This window comes from Temnothorax curvispinosus, unplaced genomic scaffold (assembly GCF_003070985.1).
Source record: "Temnothorax curvispinosus isolate PA1 unplaced genomic scaffold, ASM307098v1 QBEX01010444.1, whole genome shotgun sequence".
Classification (NCBI taxonomy): Eukaryota; Metazoa; Arthropoda; class Insecta; order Hymenoptera; family Formicidae; genus Temnothorax; species Temnothorax curvispinosus.
In genome coordinates, this window is record NW_020220224.1 from 38375 (window position 1) to 51447 (window position 13073).

Below are 13073 nucleotides of genomic sequence, written 5' to 3' on the forward strand. Positions count from 1 at the left end.
GGGTTACAGTGAGTTATTATATGTGTAAATGGAACTCGTCTATTGGGTCGCCTGTCGCCTCTGGGTCTGTATTGCACAAAACGTAAAACGTGTACAATTGAACAACGCAGCCATGCACGCGTCCACGAATATTTCCCCAGGTAAAACATCCACGTACGGTCTTTGGTTCTGGTCCCACGGCGTGCATGGCGTGAATGGTCCTGAATTTTTCATTTTCTATTGCTATGTTTACGCGAGCGTCAAGTACTTTTGACGATAATTCCTCCGAGTATGAGAAATCAAAAATTAAAAAATGAAACATGTTAGGATTGTTATGGGACACTAGAGCTGTCATGTTCTCGAAATATTTAGCGCTTTACATGTAAGAAAAAACCCTTTACGTCCGCGTGCCCTATTTTTCTCACGTTCTTTTGAATATATATATTTTACATGCATCGTGCATATATACGTATAACGTCATGATTTATACGCGAAACTTTGCGCGATTTTGCTCGAATGGAGCACTTTATTATTACGTTTTTTATGCGCAAAATGATGCGCAAGCAGTTTTATATTTTGAAACATGCTATTCTATTTTTATCGGATGCCTATTTATCGCTACGATTAGATATGCTATTATTATATATTTGACCTGATATCGAAGATATATTAAACAGGGTGTATCTCTCGCGAGCGAAGGGATACGTATTATATAGATTATAGATGATAAACTACATCTGTGACAATCACACCACGCGATTTTTTTCGTGATATAATATATATGATCGCACACAAGTGAAGAGAATCTTATCAGCTAGATTGCTGAGCCTCTATCCCGCGTCAGGATACGTGTCACGACGTGAGGTGAAAGTGTAGAGGGGAGGGAATCTGGATTAGGTATGTAATATAATATACATATGCGTACGCATTAATGGATCCAGACCAAGTTAACAGAAACGAACGATGAGCAAATATTTAATTATTTACGAGAGTTTCTTTTCCTTTGACGTAAGAGACGAAACCCAAGCAGAACAAAAAGTCACACGATGACTCCAAACGTCAAAATGACTCCAGAGTGATTATTTATTAATAATCACTTTAAACGCCACTTGGTCACTTTGACATTTATCATGGCCCCTTGTGTTCTGCTTGGGAATACAATTTTTGTTTAAAAAAATTTGGACCTTTATTGCTGAGACTCTCGTGAGTTGGCCGTCACTCTCGAAACAAACTCGTTCGTATACTCTTCGCTTGGTCCTCGGCTTGACGACTTGACGGGAGCTGAATCTTCTTTTCTTTCTTCTCTGAAAGCGTGCAATAATATAAATGTTTGATTGCTTTGCATCGCACATGTCCAAATGACGTATCATTAGCATGATACAAATACGTCTTGTACTATTTGACTCGTAGAATCGAAATGGTGACGATATTGTAAATGCAAATTTATTATAAGGAAAGAATTTAAATATATGTATGCGAAATGTTGCGTGTGTATATGTGTGTGTGTGTGTGTGTGTGTGTGTGTGTGTGTGTGTGTGTGTGTGTGTGTGCGCGCGAAACCAAATCAGCATTCCGCAATTTATTTACCAAGTCATTCAAGAAATATTATCTCCTGTTTTCTTCAGTTTTAATTTTAATCAATAATAGCCGAAATTTTACTCATTGTCAAAGTTTACAGATAGATATATCCGAAATGAATACGTACGAATCAACTGATAAAGCAAGCTATTTTTTCTTATGTTAATTTTTCAAGGATATCTATTTCTTCCTATTAGTTTATCTGATATTATATTGTAGTGTCTGTGTGTGACGCTCTGAGATGAAAATAACCGAGTTGGTTGTACTCTAAACTTTATTAACAAGTAAAAAATGAAAGTTTACACGTACTTTATGAATATGAAAAAGACAATAATTATTGTGAATTAATTCACGCTTTTCACTGCGGCGCAATTAGAAAATGAAGTAGATATATATATCTAAAAGAGAGAGGACACACGTAGAGACACTGTGCAGAACCATTTCGTCCGTGAAGAAATGCTGCAAAGTGTACGTAAACAGTAGAATGTGTTTAATATATACTATAATATCGCATTAATTTGAATTCACGAATTGAAAACAGTGCTACGGCTGTTCTTTTGTCGACGGGACTTTGGAAATCTTAGCAGATGCCCCGTTTCCTTCTTAGCTATTGCAAAACCTCTTCGGTTTTGCGCTTTTCACTTTGGCGAGTAGAAGAAAATACATATTAAACGCGCGTATTAGTCCTCGCGCAACTTTCGGTTACAGTGTTACACATAGGGTACTCTTTATGCTAGAACGATAAAACATTTCACAATAAATAAAACTATACTTATAATTCTGAATATATAGCACGTATACGTATAACGTCAGGAGTCAGGACGCGTTCAGGATTTTCGGCTTTTAAAACGTATCTTCTTGTTTAACATTGCCGATCAATATGTTGTCGTTACGATGTCACCCTGAGGCACCTTCTAAAATAAGCATAAAACTATATTTGCGACTCTCGCGTGGACTTCCGTAAGATGTTGTCGATACTAAACATCGTCATTTTGGCGATACGTCCCGAGGAATCAATACATTCGGTTTCGGTATCTCTCGCCACGACGTTCTCTTCGTTCGTTTCAACGATCTCACGTTGCTCCTCTTGATGTCTCATTGACGTGGATAAGAGTTCGGTCGATACCTGCAATCAGAGCACCGTGCTTCAGCGGTGTTATCAGAAATTCTTCATTAACTTGCTTCCCAACTCGAGTATTTAGGTACGACACTACGACATGTTCGAGCTGGGAAACCGGCATCGGAGAGCTGAGAGATAATCATCACGCAGAATCCCTCCCTCGCGAAGAGGTTAAAGCGCTGTACCGGTAATCCTACGAGCTCCGGTCTCCCCTGAGCGATCACTCGTCGCCGTCTCGTCCTCCTGCGCCTGTAATTGCCGTGCTCGAACATCTCGCTGGCGGACGGGTCTAGGGTCCAGTAGCTTCCCTTCCCGGCCGTCTGATCCTCGTCGTCGTCCGCGCTCGTCCGGTCCCGCGGTACCTTCACGAAGCAGTCGTTTAGGCTGAGATTGTGCCGTATGCTGTTCTGCCAGCCCTGTCGGTTCTCCCTGTAGTAGGGGAATCGGTCCATGATGAACTTGTAGATCCCGGCGAGCGTCAGCCGTCGCCTCGGCGACGAGTTGATCGCCATCGCGATCAGGGCGATGTAGGAGTACGGTGGTTTCTCGTGTTGCGGCGTGGTCTTGTAGCCGATCGGAGGTCTCGCTAGGACCGGCCAGGACGTTAACGACGCTTGGCAAAGGGCCGGCCACGCGATATCCGCGCGCAGCATCTCCGGGACCAGGTTGGTGAGCTCGTACGCACGTTTCGCGGGAAACGTCGTCTTGTCGATCGGGAGGATGCACCAATACTCTTGGCATCGAGCGCGCAGGCCGCACGATTGATCGTCCGCGAGGAGACCGTGAACCTCGGGACAACTGTTGGGCTGCATCGAGACGTCCTTTCGCGCGAACGTCTTTTATAACAAACTTTTTTTTTCCGACGACGCGCCGCGCGGTTGTCCTGTCAGGATGTTCTGTTCGCGACGCGTTCCCAAGGAACCGTGAAATAAAAGTTACATCACGTTCTGTCTCTGCCTCTTCCTCTTCACGCGACGAAAACTAAGAGACGCACCGTTGACGTCCACCGTGTATTGCCGCGAGGAACGGAGTCGCGGATCGCACTGATGGGGTAATCATCGAGGGACAGGACGCAACGAGGCAAACCCTGTCGATCAGGGGCGCGGACTCGCCCGGGACTCCCAGTTGCCCTAACGAAGGAGCGTTGTTTAATTTGACACGTGGGGAATCATAGAGGTTGGCTCAACCCCGCCCATCGGCGGTTTTCCAGGGAACTCTCGTTTACGCTCTCGTGGGGAGGAGATTACCTATCCGGGACCGCACTACGTGTTTTATTGCTGTTTACACATATGCTGTTTCAACACCCACGCCGGCAGTAACCGCGCCAATATATAAACAGTGTTGCGATAATTATATCGAGGCCGAACGGCTTCTCGGAACGGTCTCTTCCTCCTAGCCGGTCCTCCTTTTCACGATCGACGCGACCGAAGACGCGCACGTAGACGAGCAGAAGTCACCGAAAGTCGCTTCTAACTTTCTCACAAGACCGATTTTTCGATCCACGTCGATTGAATGTTATTTAGTACGGAGTCTACATTCCTCTTTGGATAAGTTAATATATATGTAAATCAGGCAAGAATGAGTAACTACATTAAAGTGTAAAATGTAGATAATGTAGGTTGTATGATATTTCTAATCTAACATGTGATTATGATAATGTGATCGGAATTATTTCTGAATGAAGAGATAAATATGATGATTATTAATTTCTTCTCTTTCTTAAAAATTTTATAGAGAAAGGATTGAACACAGAATCGTATATAAATTACATTTATTTCAATATAAAACGAGGGGTCTATCGCACTTTAAAAAAGTGTACATCTATTGCCGAAAACAGCGATAAATTCCACATTTCTGCAGTTATTATTTTTATGTCCTATATTGCCTAAATACTGCCTTTATTACCGTTATTTATATATAGATACCTAATAATTTACATATACATATATATATATAATGCATAATGAAATTTGGAACAAATCTACTATGGTACTTAATTTTGTTTATGTTAGATACAGTTAAAGCGCGATATCAGTAAATGCACATACATTTATATTAGTCAGATCAAAGCATGGACGTAGGAATATTTGGACGGAGCGTAAGATATTTTCTTAGACGAGGGGAGTGAAGTCTAAGGGGGTAGGGAAAATCCATCTTGGTCCATCTTGGTTGATCAGATTTTGCGTACATATAGCACACGATATATCTATTTTCATGTCCCGTTGACGTGATTTTAACCGAAGTATCACTGCGATTTAAGGTTACTTATTCTGTAAATGAATATATTATAGAATACACGTAATCTTATCGTTATTTCGTGTGATTAACTACGATCATATTTTTCCTTTCTCCTTTGGTTTCAACTCCGCGGAAATATGCTCTGTCCAGATATTTCAACGTCCATGAGTCAAAGCATACATATATATTACGGATTTAAAATAACCTACTTAACATAAAATGTTAAATAACTTGTAACAATACCTAAATTATTGCATTAGGTTCATTATTTTAGGTTCGTATTTTGTGTAAGATGTTTTGACTATAGTAAATGTATATATTCACGGAGATCATACCTTTACCGCGTGACATTTATATTACATGTAAAAAAGTTGAAAATATTAAAATATAAACTGGTTATTTACCCATTTTTAACTCTGATACACGACAGAATACTAAAATTCTCGCTAAAACTAGTTAACGTATCAAGAAAATTATTAATTACAGTTATTGCAAACACAGTAGCAAGCACAAGAACGATTTTGATGGCGAGATATTAGGTCTATTTTCTATTTCTGCACTAGTTCAGCTATTCCCGTTGTATTGCTTATTTATTTTTTGTTTATTTCTTCTATAACTGCTTTATAAAACACTATTACTTTTTATTTCCGCCTATTGCCGTGTACTGCCTACTGTTGCCTTTTTTCGCCTAATATTACCGCTTATTTTCCAATATTGCCTAGTTATTTCCTTGTTTTTGCCGTTTATTGCCTAAAATTTGTACACCTATTGCCGAGTGCGATAGACGCCTCGGCGGTATAAAATAAAAGCGTCAGATTTCAATTTTCTTCACTTGTCTGCGTTGCTCGTCAAATCCCGTAGTATTATCTCCTGGGCTGCTGGATTGTCCTTCGGTACCTATGCATGTTAATTTTTTAAACAAATGTCATTAAGACATATTATATATATCTAGTATTTAAGTAAAACATATACTGCATATATATATATGTAAGTTTTATCAATTTATCGATTAATAAATAGAATTTAAAATAATTTTGAATGAAACGAGAAAGAGAAGATTAATAATAATTGTTAACAACATTCTGGACTGCGAATATTTTAATTGGAATATTTGCGTTCGTGTAGCGCTGAAAGAATCTCGCGAATTTCACGCGATAATTAATGACATTTAATTAGTCGTACGTCACTTTACAATCGCGACGGATGTAACATTAAAAAAAAACTTGCTACTGTGACGAAATTTTTTCTGCATAAGTTACGGGAGCGAACAAATCGAACGGCATAACGAGTCGGCGGATGTAAGATCGCACGTTAGTCGCGTCGGTTTAGGATTCTCCTTGTAGCAAATTAATCCCGGGCTTACCGCTTTCGTATAATAAATACGAAAGCTACGAGGGAAGAGAGAAAGTGCCTTGTATGTGCGTACCATATGTCCGGCTCTGTTGACCCAATACATCCTAAAGTTATCTTGAGCCTTGAAATAGCCCTCGACGATGTTTTCAACGACGAGCGGACGTCTAGCGGAGTTTTTCCAGGTGTCGGCGTTTTTCCATTTTAGTTTTTCGACCCAGAGAAGAGTGCCTGAAATATAACATATATAATATATGATGAGGACTTAAGAGCAGAGAGCAGTTTAAGAACATTGGAAGAAGGATGTAATAGCTCACAACATGTAATCTAAACACATAATATGAACTGGATAGTGACGGTATAATCGGATAATTGCAGATGATTCCACGAAAAAGATGATTTAAAGCAGAATACAATTTTTCAATACGCGCAAGTTCATTTTCAAAATAATAAAATTAATGGTAGCTTTTAAGCTCAAAACTTGAGTAATTTTCAAACTATTAAAATGTCATTAAAATGCGAATAAAAATATTCAGCCTGTTTAAAAAAATTTTTAAGGTGCCGAGTACGTTGATTTCTAAATCATCCGTGTCAAACGTGAATCAGAAAATAAAGTAACGACTTACCTGGTGTATCGACAATTAGATCCATATGTCCAGTGTACACAAATACGTTCAATTTGGTTTCATTAAGTAACATTTCCACTAAAACAAAATTTACATTTATTAGTAACCAGATTGTATTATAAAATGCACGTATTATGCAGAGTAATAATCCTTTATATCACAAATATCTTCGATTTAAGAATAAAGCGAATGTATTTAATCGCAGCAGTTATCAGTTTATACATCTAAGCAACGCAGTTGTTGATTCAACAATTTGTTAAAAGCCTGCAAGTTGTCGAGCATACATATATTGCCGAACTCTGCTTGGAAATAACACACAACTATTTCTATCAATTAATTTACATCAATTTTATCCTTTCGCTTTCGATGCAATGACGTTCTAATCAATACACCAGACTATAATACCTATGTTAATGACGGGCTTCATAAAATCTTCTCTCAAGTACGCGAAAACAGAGCCGGATTGGCTGCCATGAGTGGCTTTGATACCTAGCGCTTTCCTTACCGGACCGTTCATCAAATTTTCGAGTGAGACATCGTCATCAGATTGACCGAGATATCGATACATGCCACCTGCAATTATACAAAGAAAAAAAATGCCTAGTAATATATAATACGTATGATAATCTGAAAACAGAAATGTTGTAAAACATTAATCGCATAACAATGTCCTCTGTATTTTTATGTTAATATTAAAAATGAAATCAAAATTTCGTTATCTTTAATCTTGAGAAATTATATAATAATTATTCACTTGTATATATACCTTTAAATATCAAGGGCGATGCAATCAACGAATTCGGATTCGTCTTTGTAAGAATATTGTAAAAGTCAACATTGTAAGTCTCCTGTAAAACGACCTGTTGCGTATTAGCCCACTCTGTAGTCGCTCGTGTCCATTTGCCCTGCTTGACGTTGGCACTCGTCCTTTCTGCTGCACTGGAAATTCTGTTAAAACCTTCCGTGTCAACCATACCCTGCAAAGCACAGTTTTCGAAGAGTTTGATAAAAAGTGCTTTGTGTAAATAAGATGAGGGGAACGTTCGTGCGCAAGATCAATGTAAAGAAAGAATGAGAAATGAGGGAGGAATAAAACATTATTGGATCTCGTGGCCTGATTTACGTTGCCTATGTTTTTTTCTCTCGGTGGGGTATTATTTATTATCGCACGTGCTTTTTTAAATTTAATAAATATGACCTCGTACGCGGGTGTTACAATGGCGATAAATAATCGAATTTATATACCGTGCTGAGTAGAAATGGTGCCCACGTCAATACGGAGTCGATAGGAGAGATCCAAGCGTCCCCGAGAGCGACTCCCTTTAAATTACTCTTGATGGTGCCAGCTTTCTGAGCCTGCGGAACATTCATGATACTTGTTTTTAGATACGTGAATTTCACGTGACAGTCTCTTACAAGAAATTAGAGTTATTTCATCGTATTTGCCACGATGCCATTACCGCCACGATTTCGACATTATCTGCACGTTTCTCAACTATCAGATGACAAGGTATAAATATTATGGTTGTATACATGTATGTAATGTTTTTCTCGTCGTCATCATCTTAAATGTTTCTGTGGTTTTTGACGGTACAAAAATGTGTCCCGGAAATCAACTCCTCGTTTTTAAGAAACGAATCTTACGATTTAATAAGAATTTCTTCTCATCAGACTTTTTGAGATTTTAATATCGTCGATTTAAATAGAACAAATTCTTTCCTTTTGTTATTTTTTTTTTAAATTAGTGTTTGTGTTTGCTTACTCGATCCCAGACTAACGCAAACTCCGCCCCCATTTTTCCGCCGTACGATTCGGTCGTGATATACGTCGGGACATTCTCGAATTTCGGCAATTTCTTGTAGAATCCTCGCATACATTCTACAAGATCCTTCGCGATCTGTGTGTTTGTCGTTGTCAATGCCGATCCGGTTTCGACGTAACTGTAGCCAGTACCGACAGGATTATCGATGAAGAGAACATTATAGTCCTTGACCTATAAATAAATTATCCACTGAATTATAAATCTATAAGTTTAGTCGAGTGAATCTAAGTACAAATTTTAAAAAGTTTACATCTTTATCTACATTTGCTATATTCTTTGCGCGTAGACGTGCCTTTTCTCTTTGGTTGTATCAACAACCATCAACTGTGATCTAAATATTTTAACGAGTTATCTCAACAATTAAATATTTATAACGTACGACTGGATATTACGCTAAATTCCGAACAAAATCTACTTTTGTATATAATTTCTTATACCCAAGTGTAATTCCTTGGATTCAGTTTCACATCGAGCGGCCCTAATTCCTCGAAATTTCCAAAACTGGTCGAGGATCCGCCCGGTCCACCTTGCAACCAGATGACTAACGGCCTATTGTAATATGAATTAACGTTTGCCGTAGTATAATAGAGCCACCAGAACATATTCGCCTTGGGACGCACTTGAACGTAATCCCATTCTTGTTCCCCAGGGCCGAACCCCTTTTTTCCTTTAAAAAAATTGTTAATTACTAATTTAGGATATTTAGATAAATAATTGTGTATAGCAAGAACGCGACGCGACATCGCTGTTAATCCTTGGATGTGTTTGTCCCTACTGTTCTTATAACGACAAAGTACTTCTTCTTTTACTTCTTTATTTATATTATTTAGAACATCAGAAAAAAATTCAAGGGTATAATAGCGTATATCGGCAAGTCATTTCAGAAACTACACAAACGTGAGAGAATATTTTTTTTACAATTTAAATAAATAGCGTAATATTTGTGATATATTAGATTGGAATTACATTATCTCCTGCACCGATCGAGCTTCAAGGCGAGGAAGCGTCTCAGCTATTAACAATAATTCGAAAGTCGGTGACGTAAAGACGAGTAGCTGAAACGTGTGTTTGCCAAGCAAAGACCTAGGTAAATTTGCGAAGTCTTAAAAGAAATCGCAGAGTAAACGTTTTCCGCGTCGCTATGGTAAAAGCTAGGAATGCAACGGTCGAACACTTTGTCATTTACCTGCACTAAAATTCGACAAACTAGCGGCAAGTAAAAATGTGTGCGTGAAGCATGGCTTAAAATTTAACGGCCCAATCTGTGCTACTGCGTTCTATATACGAGTTGAAGAGAGAAGAGAATATTACATAAACATTACGCGTTCGTGTAACATTCCAAAAATATCTTGTCAAAAAGATAACGGTGAGTTGGGAAAACACAGCTTTATCTAACGTTTTCATTATCTAAAATTAGTCGAGTCACGTAATCGCTCTTATTAATGCAAGCCTGCCGTCGATATACTGACCAAGCTCGATCGATTCTTTATCTTTCAAGATCACTGGACTTGAGCTATTACATTTTTATTTATAGAGAGCTGCGCGAGAGTATATATACAAACAAGATATGTACATACGTGACAATTTGTATAATTTCTCATCAGACATTTTTTTTTTGACATGTTTATACTGTTTATAGACGTAACATGTTATTTCTGCACAGGAACTGTCGGCAGCACTGTTTGTCAAATTTTGATGACTGTCTAAATTTCTATAAACCTAGAATGTAGGTCTATGCGTAATTAATGTATTTCATACACTCAAATATTTCCACTTATCCTAAATCCACTTTCGAAAGTTTCAACTGTTACGAAATCTATCATTGACATAACGTACGTTTACCTTGTCATTTGTGTGTTTGTATTGCATTATCGCGTGACGAATGTGACTGTATGACAAAATTTATTGCACCGATGATTGTCTCATCTTACCAATACTGCCGGAAACAAAGCACAACGCGGCGAAAGGGTAAACAAGTGGACCCCACATTGTCTCGTCTCTCTTGTAACCTTTCGGAAACTACGTGCCGCGAGAATCTTCATATATATATATATATATATATATATATACATATGATTTTATTATCTTTTATCTGTCATGAATGTAGATTAGATATACGTACACGTGATAATCATCATACAATTTATATCAGCTGCATTCTATTGCTTCGATTTCAATCTTTTGTCTCGTCCGGCTTTGTCATCTTCAGTTAATCTTTAAAAGTTGATCAGCCAGACAATCTATTTCTTTACCATATTTATCGATTTGATAATGGAGATAGATAATGGATTGCAATCGCGATTTCTTTATTTGCAATATCGAATGCTATATGCAGTTTTATACAGAATATCTCTATTTCTCGCCAAGCATAATTTTTTAAAAACACTACTGAAGAAGAATTTATCATTATTTATTACTTTTGCGTTTAAATTCATTTATTTGTTTCCGCGAAAAAAATCGTACAGTTATAATTTTCAAACAACTTTTATTAAACTAAAAATCTGCTGAAAAGAAACGTCATAAAATTAAACATTAAACTGTTCAGGTTTTTTTTCTCTACTATACATTACCAAGTATGTGACAACGTGTGTGGCTCATACAGTTTTACATTTTTTTTTTTAATTTTGATTATCCATTTAGATATTATTGCTATGTGTCAAAGTTCTCATACAAAGCCTCAAATATATATTGAATGATAACGTCACTGAGAATGCTCTCAATAGCATTCGTATTTGATTGCATTAAGCTTTTAAGTAAAACGCATTCGCGATTCTTACAAATGTTACTCCACTTTAGCGATATCTGGGTATTGAGAGATAGCTACCAGAGTGCGTAACGGCGACGATTCAGAAGACCGATAGAAGGATTTAGCATTCCGCGTGTGGTACATAGGCGCATCGACCGCGGGAAATAGTTACGAAGGAGAAAGTAGCGCCGTCATCGTTCAAGCATTCGGCCGTACGCGACGATATAAAAAGAAAAAGAGAAAAAATGAGAAAGATTGCGAAGAAAAAAAAACCAAGGCATCAAGACGCGACGAAACGAGGAGAGTAGGGAGACGCGGGAGACGAACGAGAAAGAGAGAGCAGGACGCGTTCTATCCTCCTTTTATTAATTTGATTGTCCCGTTACCGTTCGCGAAATCGTCGACCCAAATTGACTTTCCATGCTCGGGCTTTAACGACGTCCGATGGGAAAACGGGAGGACGAATAAGCCGACTTCCTGCCACCGGCGCCGATTTCAGGGATACGCGGCCGCGTCGCGTCCGAGAAGAAAGCTCGCAACAACGGCACGAACTCGTTAGTCGTTACGTCATTACGAAGGAAAAAAAGGGTAGAGAGGAAGTTATCGAAGCGATTTTATACAATGACGTCCCACTCGAATTTGGCAAAAAGTGAAAAAAAATCTCTCGTCGCGAACGTCTCTTTTGTTCTCAGAGGGATTTTTGCGAAAGAGAGGTGCGCGATCCATTCGCACGTTTTCACGTGCATACATACACACGCGCGCACGCGCTCGTCAAATGCCGCTAATTGACATTCGTGTCATGCGCTACGCAAAAAAAGCACGCGCTCCTCCAAGCCCGGTATGGTATTCCTGACAGGTTTTTCAGTCTATTGCTACTCCGGAAATTATCGGCGAGGCATGAAAAGGCCGCATAGACTCTCTCGATGCTGTCGAAATCGAGAACGCGCGGCCTGTAGCACCGAGCGCCTTGCGTAGCTAGTCCATCTGTTTATTCAGCGAACGACCGTTTAAACGTTCGCAGTTACGTGATAGCGTAGAAGTAAAACGCGAATGAAATCTGCAATGTACGTCGCGTGCGTACGTGATTTTCTTAATTCGTTCGCGGCGAGGAAAAAATCTATTCGAGGGAATCGATCCAAGTCGGAGGAGAGGAGAGCCTCGCGCGGATCTTCCGGCGCAATAAAATTGACTCGTTAGCGACCTAATTGAGCATCGACAAGCGGTATCCGAGCAATTAGACAGATCCATCAACTCCGTGGATGTTCCGTATGGCCGAATCCGGGTAATAAAGAGATAACAGAAATAATAGCCGGCAGCAGGATGCGCGTATATGAGAGAAAGAGAGGGAGAGGGACGTTAATGAGCGGCTTGATCAACGATCGCTCGTTCCTCGCGGTCCTCAAAGTCGGCGAATCGTTACGGGAAACGCTCGTAGCTTCCCATTATGCAAATTTATTCGCAGATAACGCTAATTAATACACCGCCGTTGACGGTGTTGACGTATCGTTCCGTGTCCCAGGCGGCTCTGTTTGCAGCTGGCGACTTGGCGCGTCTCTCGGCGTACCCCGTCTCGGTTTGCCAGAAGGCGTGCTTTTCGCGAAGACACGTATCCGG

The 13073-nt window shown here is 39.3% G+C and overlaps 2 protein-coding genes across 3 annotated transcripts; both read right to left on the reverse strand.

Annotated features, from left to right (window-relative positions):
* Window positions 1-1865: 1865 nt before the first annotated feature.
* LOC112460302 (forkhead box C1-A-like) lies at window positions 1866-3771 on the reverse strand. The gene is made up of 2 exons (XM_025024929.1): window positions 2863-3771; window positions 1866-2683 (listed from the first exon to the last, which is right to left on the reverse strand). The coding sequence occupies exons 1-2, from the start codon at window positions 3487-3489 to the stop codon at window positions 2489-2491; spliced, it is 822 nt and encodes a 273-aa protein (XP_024880697.1). The 5' UTR covers window positions 3490-3771; the 3' UTR covers window positions 1866-2488.
* Window positions 3772-4431: 660 nt separating this feature from the next.
* On the reverse strand, window positions 4432-10730 carry LOC112460301 (retinoid-inducible serine carboxypeptidase-like). 2 transcript variants are annotated; one of them, XM_025024927.1, is made up of 10 exons: window positions 10556-10645; window positions 10291-10432; window positions 9151-9380; window positions 8654-8884; window positions 8137-8247; window positions 7658-7868; window positions 7297-7464; window positions 6892-6969; window positions 6342-6496; window positions 4432-5812 (listed from the first exon to the last, which is right to left on the reverse strand). In XM_025024927.1, the coding sequence occupies exons 1-10, from the start codon at window positions 10580-10582 to the stop codon at window positions 5744-5746; spliced, it is 1422 nt and encodes a 473-aa protein (XP_024880695.1). In that variant the 5' UTR covers window positions 10583-10645; the 3' UTR covers window positions 4432-5743. The 2 variants fall into 2 exon arrangements, with proteins under 2 accessions (XP_024880695.1, XP_024880696.1); XM_025024928.1 differs by lacking the exon at window positions 10291-10432 and having other exon boundaries at window positions 10645-10730.
* Window positions 10731-13073: the final 2343 nt, after the last annotated feature.